General features: G+C 44.8%; 1 protein-coding gene across 1 annotated transcript in view; it reads right to left on the bottom strand.

Moving 5' to 3' along the window:
* Positions 1 to 22146, bottom strand: part of LRPPRC (leucine rich pentatricopeptide repeat containing) — an 848306-nt gene that overhangs the window by 179338 nt on the left and 646822 nt on the right. Inside the window, exons 31-32 of the mRNA XM_078649683.1 lie at positions 8067 to 8155; positions 6640 to 6844 (exon numbers count right to left, since the gene is read on the bottom strand). Coding sequence (XP_078505809.1) covers positions 6640 to 6844; positions 8067 to 8155 — 294 coding nt within the window. The remainder of the gene's footprint in view (positions 1 to 6639; positions 6845 to 8066; positions 8156 to 22146) is intronic.

Raw genomic sequence — 22146 nt, 5'->3', positions numbered from 1 at the left:
GGGCGGGGCAATGGCAAAGGGCAATCATCCTGTGCACAGCAATACCAGTGTTGGGCTTGGTCCAAGTCCCCAGGAGAGTGTCCGTGAAGGCTTCGTTGAAAGGAAGCAGGGACTCGGCGGAGGATAGGCCTGCCTAAAGAACCTTCGGTGACCTTAACATGGATGGAGGGAAGCTACATGTCAAGGACCTCCCCTGTTGTCCTCACCACCATGGCAAAGGATGCACCTTTCTCTGTGGAAGGTCCCAGAGGCGAGACCAGGTCAGCATCTGAATATGTCTCTCCAGTTCAGTGGCATCTCGCACTAGTTTTTGTTCTGGTAGGGATGGGTCATCTCATCAGTGGGGGTCGAAGAGCACATCATTGCACCCCCACATTCCCCTTTACCCCAAAGTTCAATTCCGCATTAGGCCTGTCAAAGGTCAAGGGCAGAGTGTCTGAGTTGGATGGTGAATGAGGTCTGGATGGTGCTGCGGTTGAAGTTGAGCGGCTCTGAGGTGGTGCCGTCTCTAAGTCAGACAGAACCATGGGGTCCACGTCATTGGCTGGCGCTGGTAACATCAGGAGTGGCATTGGGCAGATGCGCTCCAATGTAGGTTTTGGCGCCAAAGCCGGTCCGGATTCGGCGGTAGATGCACAGGCCTCAGTTAGCATCGGAAGCAGGCTCGCTAGCAGTACCCCAGCTAGGGTACCTCTCGGCTACGTGGGGCATGAAGGTGCACCAGAGAAAGCTGGGGGTCCAGTCGGTCTGGGGAAGGCAGGCACCGAGCAAACCCAGCGCCTGGCTCCGTGAGAGGGGAGCGGGATCTAAAAGCACAAGATAGAGGGGGAGAAGGTGAAATATGCTTGGGCTTATTCTTGTGCTTCTTGGACTTGGCTGACTTCGATGACGATAAATTGGACATTGAAGACAACTGATAGCAAGACCAACTCAGTAACCGGGCTTTAGATCTTCCTCGGGACTGACGCAAAGCCATCTAGGAGATACATAGCTCACTCCCGGATCGCATTTGGGTGCATTGACCGACAGTCTGCGCAGGCCCTAGAGTTATTTTCCGACCCCACACACCACAGACAGACCAAGAGGGGATCAGAAACAGACATCTGTCAGTGTACCTTCCCATAATGCTTAACATTTGTGGGGTCGATAGGGGATATGTCCCTAGCACACTTGGAGCAAAGCTCATAAAATAGACAAAAAAGGTTGTAAAAGTGGTCAAAAAACAACTGAGGTAGCACTACGGATCGGCGCTGCTAGCACGGAAAGGAACTGATAGCGCGTGCGGGTGTGACCTATACTTCCGACATGGATGCCGCTGATGCAGAGCTGATCAACACCACCTACTGCTGCTCAGAGGTACTGTTCAAGATTTTCCAGATCCAGTTTGATGCCTGGAGAACAGTCCAATGTTAAGAATCTGTGATTAGAAGTTGCTATCATAATTTGATTTTCAGAAATGGTAGGCACAACTGACAAAGCAGCCTTAGTACATTTAAAAGAAATACAGTTCCTTAGTTAGCTCACCAGTTTCTCATATTTGTGCTACGGCTTCTTTAGCCTCAAACCAATTGTGCCCCTTCAACTTTGTAGAGGGGAGCAAGTGGCACAGTCTGACCCTGATGCTTATGGGTCATATGTTTTCAGTCTAGTTTTGGGCCTTTTCATGTCGTTCTGTTGGTGCTGCTGCAGTTCTGCTTTTGGGACATTTTCATCTGAGGTCGTGGTATAACTTTCTCATTTAAGATTTAAGGTCTCTGCATCAGTGTTGATTACCTGAAGTTCCTTTGCTGAAGTCATCTGGAAAACAAGTGCTCTCTCACTAATTCCCCCAACCTGCAAGCAGCACTGATCGGCGGATTTAAAAGCAACAATATCGCAATTCGTCTATTGATAATCAATTGTTATATAAATCCCGCCACACAGCAAAAAAAGCAAGCACTAAAAACATTAACAAAAAAAAATGGACCTTCTTATAAATAAATATTCCTCACATCTCCCAATCATAGTAGGGGACATGAACACCAGGGACCTGGGATATGGCACGAGGGAACCTCCAAATATAACAGAATTACCGCCTCTACAACAGTTTCTTTTCGAGCATAACATGGTCTCCACCCACTCCTCTATGAAAGCAGGGCTTTACTTGCACACCTTCAGGGATAAGTCAACAATTGATTACATTTTTATATCTGAAAAATTGCAAACACACTTTAACGACTTCGAGGTGGGAAGCAGGGATGAAAGTGATCACAGGCCATTGAGGGTCACTCTTGATATAAACGGGAAAACCGCAAAACATCCCGGAACACTGGGCACCTCAACAGGTGAAGAGCACCTTGCAAAACTGAATAGAATTAAATGGTCCACAAAACTAAGTCCAGTACTCATGGAGTGGGTCACACACAAAGAGCCGTGCCAAACAGATAGCAGGTTGGCACCTCCCCTGAAGCTCTGGAAGGAACTACTTGAGGAACTAAAATCTGTGTTAGGACAGGTCAGAGGCATCCCCAAAGCTCAGGTCTTCCATCCGCAAAACTATTCACTACAACCAAACTCTAGGGACTTAGAGCAAACCAAACGGAGTCTCTCTAAGGCCTTTAAGGAGAGGAAAAAAGGAGCCACAAATCACCTCATATTGGAAATAAAAGCGCTTTGCAGGGAACACAGGAAGAAAATATGGGAAATTTGTACAAAGAAAATCAAGACAGAGTGGCTGAAAATATTTAACCTGCTCAAAGAAAAGGGTCACATTCGACTTTGGAGACACATCAGACAACTGTGCCACACCGGTCAAAGCAAAGAAAACGGGGTGACAGCCGCCGAGTGGGTTAATTATGTAAAGCTACTGTACACAACAGACCAGGAAAAGACGGATACCCATGAACAACAAACGCCTTCAGCTACCAAGGAGGAGGACAAAACACCAGCTATCACCGTGGTAGAGATAACCAACCTGATTAAGAAAATAAGGTCAGACGGCACTCCGGCTCCCAATGGAGTGCCAGCAGCAGTGCTCAAAGTGTCACATGGATTCTGGGCGGACCAGTTAACCCCACTCTTTAAATACACCTTTGAAACGGCCACCGTTCCATCATCATGGAAAGGTTCAATACTTTTCCCGATTCATAAAAAAGGTGACCGCACAAAACCCGAAAATTATCGACTGGTGGCACTACTAGACATAGAAGCAAAGGCATACACCAGAGTGTTGCTGAAGGAATTAGAAACCTGGGCAAAGGATCACAATATTCTCCCATTCTTCCAAACCGGATTTAGACCTCAATGCTCTACCATAGATAACATCCTAGCACTGGGTCATCTGTCCCTACGAGCGACTCAGCCCTCTCAACCCCGTTTGTTCTGCTTCTTCGTAGACTATAGTGCAGCATTTGACCGAGTGGATCATGGCAAGTTATGGAGAAAACTCACCAACTGGGGCATGCCGCAAAGTTGTTAAAGGCGATAATTGTTCTATACGAAGGGACCTGGGTGCGCATTAAAACCAGCCAAACGTCGTTAACAACCAAGGTCCCAACTAATAACTGCCTCAAAGAAGGGTGCGTCCTTTCCCCTTTACTTTTTAACTTCTACACCTCTGACTTGGGTCAAGCCCTGGAGGGGGCAAATCTAGTTATTCCAAAATTGGGAAATGTGCGGCTTCAAATCCTCCAATACGCGGACGACCTGGTAATCTTGGACCACACTAGGTCAGGTCTACAGAAATCCTTAAAAGCGCTACACAGATGCAATCAAAAGAATAATCTACTGGTAAACCAGGAGAAGACCAACATTCTTATCTTTGGGAATTACCATCGAAAGAGGACAGCTCAATGGCGCCTAGGTGACCTGCAAATCAGATCTTGTAAAAGCTATATCTATTTGGGTCTCAGGCTAACGGAAGGGGCAAAACCATCAGCTCACTTGAAATATCTAAGAAATAAAGGGGCCGGAATTATCTGCAGCTTGAGAAGTCTCAACCGAAGACGACACAACCCATCCACTGAACCCATTTTGAAAGTCCTAAAAGCAAAGATAGTGCCCTCAGTCAACTACGGCCACTTAACCTTTCCTGGCGCCTTCACTAACTTTTTCATGAGCTACCGAATCTCCGTATACAAGAAAGTATTAGGAATCTCACGACAGGCCAGGAGAGCCGGAGTAAGGCTGGAGCTGGGTATAACTCGCCCAGATATGTCCTGTCTTGGTGACACTATAAAATACTATTTTAGTATCCTGCGAGCTCCAGCATCAGCTTTGAAAGCGCAACTTAAAACAATCTTTGAAGAAAGTGGATCCCCATGGCATGCGCAATTGACAGTGGCCACAAAATTGTTAGAAATAGAGGTGCAAAACCTGGACAACTCAAACATTCCAATAGCTGCATGGAAAAGAGTAATGAACAGACAGGTCAAATATATATCACACGCATGAGACCTGGAAAGTTTACATCACCAACTAAATCTCTCACCACTGGACGCCTCCTATATAGTGGGAAAACTACAGCCTTATCTCGAGCAAGCACTATCTGTCCAAACCCGAAAAAAGATCACTTACAAGAGGCTACTCGCATTGCCCATTGTGGACTTTAATCAAAGCTGAGCCCGCCCGGATAAGTCAGCTGCCTTTAGACTTTGCAATTACCATCAGGAATCCTGGCTCCATCTGCTGTGCTGTTGCCCAAAGTTAGCTAGTGAGAGGCATTGTTTGGTCACCCCAATCTGCAGAGCTCAGGGCTTCACACGATGGAGCGAAGTCTCGGACTTGTGCTTTTCTTCGATCTCAACTCAAACAGTTGCACGGCTGGGGAAATTCATAGAACTAATTTGAGCCGCATTGTCCGCGAAAATAGAGTCTCATAAAGAAAACAGTCGGCCCGGAAGTATGGGAGTTGCGGACACACCTCCTGCTTGAAACTAATGCACTTTGCACACAAACTGTATATTTAGAATGTGATACTGTTTTTAAGGTTTTATGCTCTACTAGGTCGTAGTAACAAACAGGGAATGTAACTTATTCTTTTTTACACCATTTTTTTATATTGCTAGTATATTGTAATGATTTTAAGTAATCTAACAATAAAAGGCTTTGAAACTTTTCACGAAGCGCTCTCTCACAGCCCTTTCTCTCTTTAGTCTAGGTAAGGCACTTCTGCTACAACTAACTCCCAGAAGTTAACACTGACACCTTACCGATGTTTGCCTCATGACAAACTTAATTGTATGCCTTCACATCAACCCTAAGCTAAAGGGTATTTAAACAAACCATAAATTTTACTCAAAGTCATTTGCTGTATGTTTAGGGGTTTAAATTGACAATGGGGACAGTTCTTTGTAAATCAAAAGACGTGTTCTCAGAACCAACCCATCTTCAGCTTCTAGGATATTTTTGGACTTGCTGCAGACTGGACCTCCTCAATATTTAAGTTTTCTGTCTCTCAGTCAAGAGAAGATCTGTCTGAGCATTCTTCAAAAGACTGAACATACCTTGTCCCATGTCCCTTATCAAGAAACTCCCAGCATTTTGCCCTCCAAGTTTTGTCGTCTTTAGTATGAACAAGCTGGACACTGAATGTCCCTGGTGCCCTTTGAAAGACCCAGAATCAAAAGGTTCTCAAAAATTATCATGTCACGAACAATCAGCGCATCACACTGTGCTTACTTACTGGTGCAACATGCGCTTTAAATCCTTGTAGGAGAAAGAAATCTGAATTGGCCAATGCAGAGCATGGGCTAAAACGCTTCGGGTCAAAGTCCAGATAGTCATTGAGACCTGCGAATGGACAACACCCACATATAATGATTTTTCTCAAATATTATCCAACCTATAATACAGTCACAACGCAAATCCGAAATTTCTGCAGTAACAGGATGCCTGGCCTAGAGATGATTAGATTCGAAGAGACACTGCAAATTGAATCATGCTCTCATCAAAGAAACACCATAAGGAAAATTGTATGTTGCTATTTTGATAAGAGGAAATGGTAATTAGGGTATAGACGTTATGCTGCAAATTTCAGAAGAAGGTTCTGCATTTCAGGTTGGGACTGTTGAAGAATTAGGACAGATGAAATCGTAAAGGAGTATGGGACATCATACTTGACATTTTCTGAATTAACATGACTAAAAGAACATCAGGCTTGTCAAATACAGATTGAAGATCATGTTGAGGTTTTTTCTTAATTCTAGCACACTATGACCGCAAAACAGTCATGTTAATTGAAATAGTCACCTAATGGGAGAGAATAGGAAAACAAACACAGGATATCTAACATTAAATAATGAAAATCGCAATGACCACATAAAAAAAGAAAATTATAGATCTGAGAAGTATACATTGTGAGTTGTCAAGAAAGAAGTCATTTGGGTTTCAAGATACCGTAACTGACAGCAACCTGAAAGTCAGTGATCACAAGCTACAACATTATCTGAAGTGTTTACAAGAAAATGCTCATAAGGCATCATCTGACACAGAAGACGCTAAACAGTGACTAGACGACATGTGAAATGTTTTGGTGCAGATTGTTAAATATAAAACAAACAAAAACATCACTTTGAAGCCTCCTATCTGCAATTAATGACTTAGAGAGCAGTATTGGCCACCCTCCCATCCTAAGCCCCACTTAATATCTTCCTCACTTACTTTTTGACATGTGCCAGAATTTTGTTATTGATGAAAAGCATCTGAGACAAACGAATGGACTTGCCAATGCCTGCCATCATCCGCTCCACTGCTTCAATGCTCTCCACATCACCTTTCATTGCCAAGCCCTGCACGAGGCGGGTGACAGCCAATGCAGAAGGCACCATGTCACTCTCAAGCATCGTTCTCAGAGAAGACAAAGCATCTAGTCAAGAGGAAAAGAAGAAGAGGGTGAGGGAAGAGACACAAAGAGCAAAAAATGATTATATGGTCAGACCCACGGGGCTCAGTAAAAAGAATGCACTGACAGAGAAGTGATTAGCATTTGCTTTGTTATTTTTGAACTACACACTTGCAAAACAAAGCCCTTCATGCTCCTCATTATATTCTCTCTCTAAAACCAGGGAGGCTGCCATGAATGCAATATTTATGAGTTTCCATACACAGGGGTGCAGTGCAAAGATGGTGGTTCCTCCCTGAAGCCCCTTTCCCCAAAGGGCTGACAGCCTCCATGTCCTCAGGGTCAGATCAGCGGATATTTTGCTGAACCTGGATGCCTGCCTGGCAGACGCAGCACTGTTATGGATCACAGCTGAGATGGGAGACAAACTGGAAGTCTTACAAACATGATCTGCAGCAAGGTGTCAATTTAGCGAGGAAATGGGGGCTGCAAAGTGAAATGACAGGTGTTTTGAAGTTAGATATGAGAATTACCTAGGGGGAAAAAACGGATTCCCGCACAAGATAACTTTCTTAAAATAAGGTGTTGGAGACATCACAACTGAGTGAAATGGACCGAATCCTAACATGATCATACATTTTTTTCCCACTTAGCATTTTCCAAAATGCAGTAGGGAAAAAACGAATGTACATTTATATGTTCTAACTGTTGGTATGGCGAACTATTAAAACGGTATTAGATTAAGTTTTTTCTAAATCAATATTATAATCATTTAGTGCACAATCAGGCGGATTTAACACTCAATTTAACTCAGTTGATATCTTGCACAAGCAACACATCGCAGAAGGAGCAGGCACTGGGGATTGTTTCAGGCGCTGGAAAGTATGTTAATTTCCAAAGCCAAGTGACTTGTGCTGTGAATGTTAACGCACTTGAAAGCCTGTACTTTCTCTCGTGCTGGAGCACACATTTTGCATGTCTGAAGAGCCGTGATTCATCTTAAGAAAACCCATCTTGTGTTAAATGGAATGGAAACTGGACTAAGTGGCCAAATGACAAGTACATTCATATTCAAGCTGTATTATAAATGCATGTACAGTAATTTACGTCTCTCCGCCACCACAAAAGGCTCTTGATAAGCAGGTAATTTGCTAAATGGACTCCTTTATCCAAGTATTCGAAGGGCGTTACAAGAAAAATCTGCAGAGGCATTAATGTGACGTAAAGGTCAAGCATCGTGACATACCTTTCAAATAATCCCGCCTAACTTGCGTGATGATGAGGAGGCTGTTGGCAGCATCGTTCAGTGCGAAGCCCTTGATGTGGGTCCCGGCGCTAAAAGAAGCCGACATTTAGAAAGGAATTACTGACATGCTTCTGATACGATAATAAATGGTTGAGCGCCAAGGTGAAATTATAAAAACTACTGTTCGTATGTTAAAAATATTGCTGCAAAATATCGACCTGGAGACAGCTTTTGTGTTATCCTGTCAATGGATAGAGAAGGATAATCTTTTCTGCGCATTCTGACAGATGACAAAGTTGGAAGCCAGCAACAAAGGAAACAAAGTACAAGGGTTTTTTTTTTTTTTTTTTAAACAATCGGTTCAGATTCTTGAGTGCTGACATATTAGTTGACTAAAATAACCGTGTGCCCCGCATTGTCCCCATTGTATCCCGGGCGGGATACTTTTCCCTTCTTTTTTAACAACCTTCACCACAGTCACAAAACGGAAAACTATTCTTTCAGTTATGAGAAAAGAGGAAAAAAAACATGAAAGACTTATTTTCAGCGCTGTGCATTTTTAACTATAATCTGAAGTATATTGTCAACCAACCCCGTATCATTCGGGGGAGCCGCTTCCGCGTAGCTGTCACGGAGAGCTATATCGTGCTCCCAGAGAGGCGCTTTTCACGCGCCTCGTTGTCTTATTGACGCATTCTGCCTCAAGGCTGCGAAAGATAGGAATGCGCCGGCAGGACAACAAAGAAAACTTTGATTTGAAAGGCTTTGTGTTTTACCTCAAAGGCAGCAGGGTGTGATTAGAGCAAAACAATCACATCTAGTCGATCACGTCACACGACGGCCCCCTCTATAACTTCCCAAATTCATTTCTAGATTACACAATCTGCGCAGGCGGCGCGGGAAACAGGTCAGGGCCATTTGCTATATCAACAATCGGGCTAAAGCGCGCCGTCCATCTTCTGACGAACAACTGAGCAGCCTACCTACTCCAACTTATGAGCTGAGCGGCTTTGGAGGGAAGCAGGGTCATTGCTAAATTATTCTCATCAATCCCAAGAAAATCCTACACAAAGTACACAATATGACCGTCCCCTCAGTCACTTTCCGCCTGGCGGGCGGCACACTGTCACTCGACTCAGGATTTTCTTACCCTCCCAAGCAATCCTCTTAATCCCTGCCTAAGCACCCATTGCTCAGTTCTGATTTTTTGCTTGTCCCATCTGTCAAAGCCCATAAATCAAGGATTCATGCATGAGACTGTAAATTACACAGAACCCGGGATTTACTTTCCCCAATCTTCCAATCTTTAGTGTGATTAAATAGATGTTAGCCACTGGTGGGGAACTAAAGCCCCGCTCTCTGCAGCACAGCCGGACTCATTCTCAGCCTCTGCCCAGCCTGCAGCAAGCATCATGAAAACGAGCGCAAGGAGGCCGATCTGGGCGCAAAGTTTTCAAGACTATGTACACCTGTACAGGGATACACTATGCAGCATTAACCATTTAACATACGTACCGAGAGCGCCTCCCCAGAGACGTTTGGGCAACGTGGGCTCTGGTCCAGGGCCCCAACCTTTCAGGGGGGGGTCTTATATAGTTCGCTCTATTCTGCAGAGTATCATGCCCTGGTGACATTGAATCATTCTTAAATAGATTGCTGCAAATAGTGTTTTCCTTTAATTTATTTTGAATCTGGGTAATATGTGAGAGTCTATTACAGACATTTTGCAGACAAATGTGTTTAAGTTTCATGCAACATTTAATTGAACATTTTTTTTTAAGATCCAAACAGGACCTCAATCTGAGAATTAGAGGGATTCACCGAGATTATTTGCATTAATATCAGTGAGCTGCTGCTGTAATACAAAATTGAAAACACACATCACTTTCCCTACATTTTAGATTAAACACGTTAAGAATTTTGACAAGTGTGCCTTTGCACTGTCACTGATGTGGGCAAAGAGGGCATGAAAGAGCTAAAACTGGATCATAAATTCAAATCTGATCCGAACAGGGGCCCCCAAAATACTTTTGGCCCAGGGCCCCCAGAATCCTTAAAATGTCCCCAAGGCATGTTACACGCCTTTCGAACAAGGTATCTGGAAGTTCACGCCAAGTTTCCATCTTAGCATTCTACCCCAGCCTTGTATTCTTTGAAATAATGTGTGTTGCATGCATAAACCACCTTTACCTTTAAGCACAGAAAAACAAAAAATCTTCTGATAATACCTTTCAACAAAACACTTGATTGCTTACCAAATTAATTTGATTTATTTCAAAAACCAGACTAATTTACATAAATATTTAATTCAGATGAATTACATTGAAACAACAAGCAGTAAAACCCTCGAACATGCTGAAAAGAATTCTTACACTTTATCCAACCAAGGACGTAATTGTAGACCCGAGAAGGCCCTAAGCCCACTGAAGGATAGGTTGCCTCACTATGATAAAAGTTGCATTTTATCTAACTAGGCAAAGTCATCACAGGGATTTAGACGATTGTAGACTTGTGATACTGGTTATAAAAAAAAACAGAAAATACAACAACACAGACTAAAACACATAATAGATGCCAAAGGGAAAGGAAAATATACACAAAGAACATTGGAAGAAAATCACTTTGTGGCAAATTACTATTATTACAGAACTGTTTTGGTCCTCACAGTAAACGTCCGAGCACACAATCAATAACAACGATCCTCTGGCACTTATACACATGTCAGAATAATAAACTGGGCACGGAGTTAAATGCGGTATGGCCTTGCTTTAATTCAAGCCTCCTATATGTTACTTCTGCTTTTCACTGCAGCCAGCTAGAAATGGGGCCGCTGGCTCAGCAGTATGAGTTACATAGGGTGAACGACTCTCTATTGGCCGTCAGTAAAGGCTCAAGGGATATTTAAGTGGTTGAAGTGTTCAAAGGTGTTTTTGCATCTGTGTGGGCGGACGCCTAAAAACAAAAAACCTTAGAGCTCCTGATAGTGAAGCCAATGAAGGAACAGGCATCGGTCTTTAGAGAGGCTGTGATGACAAAATCAGTGGATTACTCAAGGCCCTGATAGTGGGAAGGTGCTGGTAGCAGTGACAGAAAGGCTGGAAGCTCCAAGATGGAGAGTGTGCCGCTGGAATCAAAGGTCAAGTGCTATAAGAAAACCCAAACTAACTGCAGTGGAGTAAATGGCTTGAATCCACTGCTTACGAGTTTCCATTCCACACAGAGGGAGGCTGGCTGCAAGCTCTTTTGGGTGGAATTAGAAATTCTGTGACAGGGTTATATCCACCCCCCACAGAAGCGGTCACATGGGGGTTGTGAGTCACAACTTGTGACCCCAGGAGAAAATAGCCCATTGGCTACTACCCTTCACTTCCTTAACGTCCATAAATTTAGTATTTAGGTGGTCCCCGACACCAAGAACTTAGATGTGTCTCTCTAAAATAAGAAGGGGAAAGAAGAGCCTAAGATGTGAGAACTGTGGACCAGCACCAAACTTGGCGCAAACCCCTGCCTGACTGCTGCAGTCGCACATGTTACTACTTGTGTAACGATATGTCTGTAAGAGACATTAGTTAGTGATAGATTCCTTAGCTTAGAATATCACCAGGCGTCAGACTGGATCCGGAAAGTTTTTCGTTAGCAGTACCCCTGTGCGTCGGAAGCTGGCGTTGTGCGGCTCAGCGTCCGTAGCTGGCGTCGTATGCGCCGAGATGACGTCACGGAGACTACTTAAGCGCCACCCATGTGCGCTGACGTCAGTTCTGTACACGACTTTCCGCGCCAGGAACGCAGAGCCATGCAAGAAACTGACCACTGGTGCAATGAAACTAGGGCCCTGAAAGGGATGACCTTAACCCTAGAAATCAGTTCACAGAACTGGTAGGATGGGTGGGGCGGTTAGGAATCTTTCACTAACTAATGTCTTTTACAGATATATCGTTACACAAGTAGTAACTTGTGCATGTGAAAGAGCACGTTTGTGATAGATTCCTTACCTTAGAATAGATACCCCAGCAATACCAACCCCGGTGGTGGGTCTGCGAACAAGATTACACCAGAAAGTCACGGAGAACAGAACGGCCAAAAAAGCAGTCTTTCATTACTTGACGGTCAAGGCAGTAATGGCGGGTAAACGTGTGCGAGGCCCACGTAGCTGCCTGACAAATGTCCTGCAATGGAACGCTGCGTCCCAAGGCAGTAGTGGCTGCCGTTGCTCTGGTATAATGGGCACGCGGCCCCACAGGAGGCTCCTTCTTAGCCAACGAGTAGCATGTTTTGATGCACAGAACGACCTACCGAGAGATGGTCAATTTGTTCACAGCCAGACCTTTTTTGGCGCCCACGAAGCCAAGAAAGAGCCGGTGATCCACCCGGAACTGTTGCGTGTGCTTCAGATAGAATGAGAGCGCACATTTCGGGTCCAGACGGTGGAGCCTCTCTTCCTCTTTCGAAGGATGCGGAGACGGAAAGAAGGTGGGCTAAGTGATAGTAAGCGCAATGTGGAAGGGCGTGACAATCTTTAGCAGGAAAGAAGGACAGGTCCTTAAAACCACCTTGTCCGGATAAACAGAAAGGAAAGGAGGTCTCGAAGAAAGAGCCTGGAGCTCACTCACTCTTCTGGCAGAGGTGATAGCTACCAGGAAAGCAGTCATGAGAGTAAGAAGACGTAATATACAGTTATGAAGGGGTTCAAAGGGAGCCCACATCAGAAAGGTCAAGTCAAGATTTAAGTCCCACTGAGGCATTATGAAAGGGACAGGAGGAAACGTGTGTGTAATGCCTTTGAGGAAGCGATTAACTGGGAACTTAAAAAGAGAAGGCTGATCTGGAAGCCAAAGAAAGGCAGAGATGGCCGAAAGATATCCTCTGATAGTGTTAACAACAAGGAGAGACAAAAGGGACTTTTAAAGGTCCAGCATACATGCCCTAATACTAGTAACAAAGAAAGGAGTATGCAGTTCCTAAAGAGGCTGAAAGTGACTGAGGAACTAAGTGCATATGACTGGCTTACCCAGAAGGAGGATGGGGAATTCCTTCTTTCGGATTTAGGGCCCTCACACACCCAGCCCGCTAGGTGTCATGCTTCATCATTGGGCATGGTCCTCGTCGGGTCGGCGCTGCAATACCAGACGGGCACCCTCAGTGGGGGCTCTTTAGCGGAGATCTTTTATCCTTGCCGTATGGTAAGTGTATCACGTATGGCCCAGGGACACGCTCGATGGCCCCCTGGGACGAGAGGGCCGTGTCTTCCTGTTGGAGAAGCACAAAGTGATCCTCCAACATGCGGATGAACTGAGGTGACATGGCTGGGAGGGGCAGAATTTTTTCCAATACAAAGATACGCTCTACCTACAAAGCCACAGAACATCAATGGGCAGCACATTTGCCCCTAGTGTGGCAGGGCTCTATGTTCGCACCTTTGAGAGCACCCATATTCAGAACGAGAACAATCCCTTCCAAAGTCGAATCCTTTTTTGGAAAAGGTATATCGACGACATCCTATTAATATGGGATGGAGACACAGCCAGCCTTGAAGAATTCCACTCCTGGATAAACTCACGAGACGAATGTCTTAAATTCACATACACTGCAAACAATACCAGCCTGGATTTTCTGGACATTACAATTTATGCAGAGAGTAACACTTTACACACTCGCACTTTTTTCAAACCAACTGCCAAGAACAGTTTACTTTCCTTCAATAGCTTCCATCCTCGCCCCTTAAAGGAGAATCTCCCTTACAGTCAGTTCCTCAGATTGAGGAGAAACTGCAGCAAAACCTCGGATTATAAAAAACAAGCCAATGACCTGTGTGAAAAACTCACAATCCGCCAATACCCAAAGAAAGTCATTAACAAGTGTAAGAAGCGGGCTCGGAATCAACCTAGAGAAGCCCTTTTGGAAACAACACCCAAACCACCAGATAACAGGATCACGTGTGTCACGACCTATAGCCCAGTGACCAATAACATCAAGAAGATCATAAAACTGGAGGATCCTTACATCTAATTCCCTCAACTGTCCAAAACCGAGATTTGCCAATAAAAGGAGCCGGAACTTGAAAGACCTGTTAGTCCACACCAGACCACCCCCCAAAAAATTGAAAGATCGACCTGGTCTGTGGGACAACCAACCAGTAACAGGCCATTATCCATGCGGGGCCTGTTCAGTCTGCAACCTGACAAAACCAACCAAAGAACTGCAACTTCTACCGGATTTTAAATGGAGAATGAGACGACATACCAACTGCAATACGAGTCACATAATTTATATGATTACCTGTCCGTGCCAAATGCGGTACATCGGCATGACGTGCCGAAAAGCCAAACAAAGACTCTGTGAACATCGGAGTAACATCAACTGTAAAAAGATGACCACAAAGATGTCAACCCACTATCTAGAATCAGGACATTCCACCACCGATCTGCAATGGGTAATTCTAGAGACTCTTGATTTAATAGACAGGAATGCGGCGAAGATTCTTCTTGAAATAGAACAACGCTGGATACACCGTCTTTATACTGATACTACAGGCTTGAACGACGGCATTCCTTGGCTGAGTCTAAACAAACAATAGAGGCAGCAGAGTGTACATGGCAGTGTAACAACTAGCGCTCAAGCTGTTCTGATATTAATGAATCGTGACCACCCCTTGTAACATGCCATTAGTGCTAATTCCTATCACGAACCTCATATCGTCCTGTTACCACTCCACATAAATAAGTTGACTATCACAAAGTCGTTATGCAGATTGTTAATATACGAGGAGCAATACCGGTTAACCCAACCAGTTCTAGCCCCATGAACACATATCAACGTCTAGTTAATTATTCCCTTATTTTTAATTTTATTTTAATTTCACCTCCCCATTTCTAACTCCTCAAGTATGATGCGAATAACTCTTCGCTTTCCATTGATAATGTACAAATCCCTCAGGAAACAAACCTGTGAGCATTTCCGGGTTGAGAGAGGCAGAGACAGCACTAGCTGCGCTGTAGGAGAAAAGTCCCAGGTAGCGACTCCAGGTTCCCGTTCTCACATCGACTGAACCACAAGTATTAAATAACACACCTCATTGTTATTACTGTTCCCCGTAGTGAGGCATTCCCTACATTGCCGCCAACCCGACGAAGTGTCACCAGTCACTTCAATAGGTATGTTGCTTAACAAGAGCCGCCGCCTCCGCCGTTTTCACCTGAATACACCTGCTCCCACCATTGAGCGCATATCGTAGAAAACGAGCAACGAGAACCCACATTACCCACTAATGTAGGAATAAAAACGGCATGTTACTACCACCAACCTACGAATAAAAATGGCATGTCACTCATCTTTAGGGGTACACATAGCACAAACATAAGAGGGCAAAACACTACACCTTTGAAGATGATTTTAAGATAAGTGAAATCAAAGTCTAATTACACGGTATCTATAGCACCCACCAGGACGATAGTGGTATCGATATCATTAATCAACTAGCACTGGAACGCACTAATTTTGAATTTTTCTTGCTCGCAGCATGTACCAACGCCCACAAGCATGAGAATGAGAGAGTTGACACCCCACATGAGTACGAATCTGGATAAAGTATTGCCATTTTTTAGGTGTTTTACAAAATCTGAGTGATTTTGATAACTGTACCATGAGTACCTAAATGTGTGTCTTCCCCCTACCCCCTCCCTTTGTTTTGTACGCAACTGTTTTTCTTTGCAGGTACAATGCGACCTCCCACCAACTGAAGAAACCGGTCAAAAACCTATTCTTTTTTCACTTTATTCACTATCCCGCACTGGTCCTGAAGAAAGCCCACTGACCTACATAGGCGAACAGGGCTGAAACATGTCGACCACATTTTAACTTCACTATAAAAAAGTGCGCTTGAATTCCTAATCATTCCATAGCTGCACAATAGAAACCTACTTATTGAGTGTACTCGAACCCAGACCCATTAAAGTTTCAGTCTGGCCGTTTGTGTATTTTAAAGAACTTTTCCTGAGCACTTAGCCCTCCTCCATAGCCACAGCAGGAGGAGACAAAAAAACAGGCTCAGAGGAGAGGTCAAGGCCACCTGCCTTCTCCGACCCCTCCGCCCACTCCTGTTCAGACTCCCACTGCCATGCAAGAGGGTTCTCAGACACCTCCCAGTCGTCCCCCTCCTCCACTGCCCGTAGAATGCAGCGGTGGGGGAGGGACAGGGGAATACAAATGGTCAAACAACGCCAGGAAGGGCGCTGGTCGGCACCGATCCGGCTTCATGTCCGAATTAGGGTCCCAACCTGGAGCAATATTGTCCGGAAACCCGGGAAAGGGCGGAGGTTGAACGAACAGAACCCACTGCGGCACCGGGAACGGAGCCGCGGGAGGTGCTGGGACCCAAGGACCCTGCGGCATCGGGGCTAGAGCTGCTGGCGGAGGACCTTGCTGCAACGGGGCCGGAGCCACCGGCGGTGGCGGTAGCGGAGCAGACGGCAAAGAAGGGCACTCAGCTGGGACCGCAGGGCCTGAAGGGGCGCCGGTGGGAGCCTGAGGCCTGAAAAGGCAGTCCATGACAGCAAGAAAATCTTGCACCTGGGCCGGAGTTGCCGATGGACCCGGATAAGCTGGGTAGGCCGCGGGACTCACAGGCTCCAACGGAGCCGCGGGGCAGGTGCCCCTAGCCCCCATGTCTGCGTCCTGAGACCGATGGGGGAACGTTTGAGAGCACAAACGCCTCTTCGACTTTTTCTTATGACGTCTTTTACCCGATTCAGAGTGTGAAGACTTCGACCCCGAGAAGCGATGGTGATGGCTCTGCGGTCGGTCCATCGAATGGCGCGGAGACGACTGCCGGGCCTCCAGCAGCTTTCGGGACCGCTCCCGCAAAGCCTTCGGAGCCATGGCCAGACAGTCGGAACATGACCGGGAGTCATGGTCGCGCTCCTAACAGTAGAGACAGACGCCATGGGGGTCGGCCACCAACATCATACGGCGACAGGCCCCGCAGGATTTAAACCCAGGCATCCCTACGTGGCACCAGGAGTCAAAGACTTAAAAGTAGTGAAGACAAAAGTCAAAAAGTGACTACGGCACGTGCTCTAACCGGATCTGCGCTTGCTGGAGCGGAAAAAGAAAGAACTGACGTCAGCGCGCATGGGTGACGCCTAAGTAGTCTCCTTGTCGTCCTCTCGGCACATACGACGCCAGCGACGGACGCGCATGGAAACTGCTGACAAAAAACTTTCCGGATCCAGTCTGATGCCTGGGGATATTCTAAGGTAAGGAATCTATCACTAACGTGTCTCTTTCAGATCCGACAATCACTGAGACTAACTCATTCAGAAGCGGAGCAGCCTCCTCAAATCCTTGGAGGTCTGCCCAGCACTTCATCGACCCAGCAACATCTTCCTTGGGGTGGAGGATTCACTTCCCTGCACCAGCAGACACTGAACGCATCTGCCTGGTACAGCATCTTTCTACTCCCGGGCCCACCAAGGGAGCAGCGCCCCAGAAGAAGGACTTAGAGGCTCTCAGAGGTCAGCCCCAGCTTCTTAGCGACTACTGAGCACCGCTAGACCCTTCAGGAGCCCCCTGCACCAATACCCAGGGTCGCGAGCCAGTTTCATGCACCAAGGCTTCTTTGTGCTCAGTCAGAACAAAATATACCTGCATGTCGAAGAGCTCCGAGAGAGGCCAGCTACACACAGAGAGCGACCCTATTGTACGAAGAATCGTGAGCCTTTAACTGACTGGACAAACCATTTCTGCACCCGAGCTTCCCTGTCGGGCTAAAGTAAATTGACGGTGTCTCTGTGGTCCTGAGATTCTTAAAAGCCAAACCGTCTACGACCCCCCCCCCCCCCACCCCCCTTGGGTTCTGCTGTACTCGTCTCGCAGTCCCCACTTGCAGCCTTTTTCTTACAGACACTTTTCCCATTGACTTAAGAGTGTAGCGTTCAAGGCTACTACTACATACAGCACATCTGCACCCTGACTCCTCAGGACAGGTAAACTTAAAGTGTTGGTGCTTTGTTCGACCTTGGCTTCCATTTACCCTAAATTCAAAAGAATAGTCCTGTAAGTTGTCTATAAGTGTATCTATGCAGTGAATGTTTCACCCATTGGATAACATGACCGCGTTGAAGGCTCATGCCTCAAATCAGACCGCTGTCATTTTCTACTGTTATAAATCTAAAAATTGATAACATCTAAAAAAACTTACCGGATTCCGATAATCTCAGTGTCAAATTATATAAAACTCTATGTCATTTTTCTAAATTGGTCTCAAGTTTCTTCTTGAGTGTGTGCCTCATTTACTGACTGTATGTACAATGAATGCTTAATACTACCCTCTCATAAGCCTAAACTGCTCGCCCACACTACCACAAAGAGAGCATTTGGGATAATTAATTTAAGTCTTGTAAGACAATAAGGGTAATCTGGAGTTTCTACATAGTGTACCTCTTTTTGGTACACTACATAAAAAGCCAGCTTCCTTCAATTTTCAGCTGAGTTGTAGAAGTAAGGTCAACAGTAATGAAATGTATCCCACTGGAACTGGATCCGTATTTGGCCATCTCTAACGAGCAGGTCTAGCTGACATTACTCCTGAACAGTGTACATGTCCCATCAATTGCCACGCAGTGCTACCTACATGTGGTACACAAGCTTTAGCGAGACTGATTGCACTGAATATGCCTCAAGGCTAGAGAGCATTGTTAGAGCAAAGAAGCATAACCAGACTTACACTGTGCAAATCAAACGTAATGCAGTTTTAGGCTATGCCTCAAGTCTAATAGGCAGGTGAAATTGTAAAGTATAAATGTTTGAGCAGTCACCATCCTTTCTTTCATACATTAAAATATCTGCACATCCTCATGTGCGCATGAATGGGCTTTCTGATATTTTTTCAACTTTTCATTGGTTTCAGAAAACATTTTCCGGTCTAATTATTTTGACTAAAGCCGGTATAGAGGCTATATGCATACCAACCCTTCGCTTGAATTCAAAATGCAAATGCAACAAAATTTACAGTTTGGGCAAACACGAAAGTGCTTTCACAGTGAAACCTTCTGTAATGGCTTTCACCCATCTACAGTTTTTGTGGCACACACTCGTTCCAACAATAGCATTATACTTGAACAATTTTGCTGCCTTCTAACTTCAGATGCTATATATCGGTTTTCACGTATACAATACCACTGGCTGCAAATTACTATTATTGCTATGAAATTATTTTCTGTGTATTGCTTATCTATACATTTGTTGAATCATTCTAGGTCAACTATTGCTAACCCAAACTATTTTTGCATGCTACTATAACTTGAGTGCAATTCATGGCTGGGACTCTGCATTTCCTATGTGGATATTCACCTTCAGGAATACTGGTATCATAATATACTTTTAATACATTCAGTAATTTTGAAGGATGTCTTAGTATCTGAAACTGGCGTACCATTTCCCATTATATTAGATCAGGATATTCACTCATTGCTGCAGAATAACCTACGTCCAGTTGTTACTTCGCCATTAATCCAGTTTCTTAACAACTTGAAAAACCTCTTAGATATGATTTGAAACACTTTTTGGGGAGGTACGAAGCAACATGAAAATAATTCCTTAAAGTGATCATTTTCTTTAAACAATCTAGCTTCAAATCGATTAAACACTAAGAAAACCTGTAACACTCTACAGAAAGATTCCTTTGTGGTAGTAATTCCGAAACTACTTTAGAACAAGACAAATGGAAACATAAGGAAAAACCATTCAGTACCAAAAATATAATCATCCAGTGGCGATCATCTGTTAAGGCGGAAGAGCATCGCCCCACTGCTCAAAATGGAAAATAAAATAACATATTGGGGCGGGGCTGACCAGGGCAGGGGAGTCGTGGTGTGCAATCTTAAAGTGCGTATGAACTGTTTGGTCAGCCCTATTTGGCCGACCAAACAGTTCATGGGCACTTTGCATGTTTCTTCTAGTCTGCATTGCACAGCCTGGTGAGGAACATGCATAGGCTCCCTGCTCCAGTCTGAGCGCTGACCCTCGGCGCTCAGACCAATCACAACGCTGCATTACAGCATTGTGATTGGCTCAGGGGAGCCTGTCTGCTCGGGTGCTTCATGCAAGAAGATTATTACGAGGACGAAGGAGAGGCGGCAGCCGGCTGTTCAAGGTAAGTCCTTTTTTTGTATTGTATCCGACCCCATCCCCTGCAAACCCCCCCCACGCCCCCCCCCCCCCCAATCCCATCCACCCCCGTCTGGTAGCAGTCACTACTGTAATCATCTACTGTACCATGATACCTCGGATCAAGTGTATCTAGAGGTCAGAGGGCTGTGGTTCGGGCTTAGGGTCAAAGTGGGGTAACTGCATGAATACTGTTTATCTGTGGAAATATCACATATGTTCCAACATACTCCCAGAACAGGACTCCAGTGATATACTCAAATTGGGGAGAACATTACAGGTCTGCAGAAACATAGGAGATAATTCCAGAAGATCAATTTGCTCGTCAGAAATGGCTTCAGTTCAATTGAGGATTCAGATTAAATGGCGGAACCCACAAGAATTGTGGATGCACTAAAGCCTATGCACAGCAGGCCCAAGTCCCAATATTTTTGGAGACTAGTTGAAAAGGTTCACAGGTTCAAACCTGGACCAAACCATTTCGATCTAGGAAATTCAAGTTTTTATGTCTAGGCATTGCCCATGTATTTTTAGTAGAGGTGTGACAGGCTCTTCCTACCAAGTCTTTTGATCTTCAGTTCTGCAGCACTGCAGAGTAGTTGTGCTTGAATTTAATGGACATTTATGGGTACGTAATTGGAAAAGAAATCCCCACACTACACAGAATTGTTTTCAATCCTTAACAGCACTACCTTTGCAGCAAACTGATTTAATATGGTGAGAAGGCCAAAGAGGTAGGCTCTGCGCTCAAAATTCTTGATGGAGATTGTGTGGTGGTTAATTTTCTTAGACATTGTACGGGGGCAGAATATCTAGGAAGAATAAATGAGACCTTGGCATTTGTCAGCTGCCATTAGAGCCAAGCCCCTTGGTTGTTTTCATAGACCCCAAGCCAGCTTTCGTCCATTTATGGAACAGACCAAGTACGAATCCTGAGCTCCGAAAACAGTACTAATGAACCTTATTTGTCAACATATAGATGTACACAACTTGCATCACTAGACCACAATGACTGACATTGTGCGTCTAACTCCATTGGCAAATATGAATATACATTTGGTGGACAGGAACAGGTTGGCAAATGAACATGCGCACGCTACTGTTTTGGAAGTGAGTAAGGCGACTAACATTGTTAGGACTGTTCCACTAATTGGCGATTTGATCCCCGTCTGCCTCAGAGTGATGTCTTGGCATGTAAATTCTAAGAAGGGTATCTAACGTATGCCATCCTATCTACAGCAGGCAGGGAAAAGGTGGGCAAATACATTGGATTGTGGTTCAATTGATTATAACGTAAAAGTGAATTGTGGTGATTCTCCAAACAGAGATTTATTTTGAAAGACAACGACTTTGTCTTGTTCAATTTACATAACAGTTTAATCCCCTCGTGTAGGAGCACAAATAATGGCACAGTCATTTTACTGGTAAGAGATTTTAATATAAAATTAAGGATTTTGCTCATATACAAAACAATACTTGCAGACCGTCTAGAAAATGGGGTTTTACAGCCTCATACTCCTACAATTAGCAAACAGGTCACATTTTTTATAGAACTGTTGCAAAGGTGGAATCCTATGAACACCAATACTAATTTTGCTTATCTTGGACACACTATCCCTGCTTTCTTTGCACGTGGCGATTCCAGTTAAATTGATATTTTGTAAAATCCCTGGGCATCTCTTAAATAGACTAATTGATTATAAGGTTACGGTCAGTTCTTTTAGAGACCGTAAACCTATTGAAATAGTGTTAGACATTCAGCACCTTACTAAAGCTGCATAGATTGTCTTCCCTTGTAAGGTAGTTGTAGTATTGCAGGTTAGGATAGCGCCCTGGGAGCAGGCAGACCCAGCATTAGTGGTCCTGCGGTGGTGCTTCACAGCAATCCAAGTATAAATATCTGTCTGGACTATTCAAC

The sequence above is a fragment of the Lissotriton helveticus genome, chromosome 6, assembly GCF_964261635.1.
Source record: "Lissotriton helveticus chromosome 6, aLisHel1.1, whole genome shotgun sequence".
NCBI lineage: Eukaryota > Metazoa > Chordata > Amphibia > Caudata > Salamandridae > Lissotriton > Lissotriton helveticus.
The sequence above is the reverse complement of the archived record's forward strand: the minus strand, read 5'-3'. Positions and strand labels throughout refer to the sequence as shown.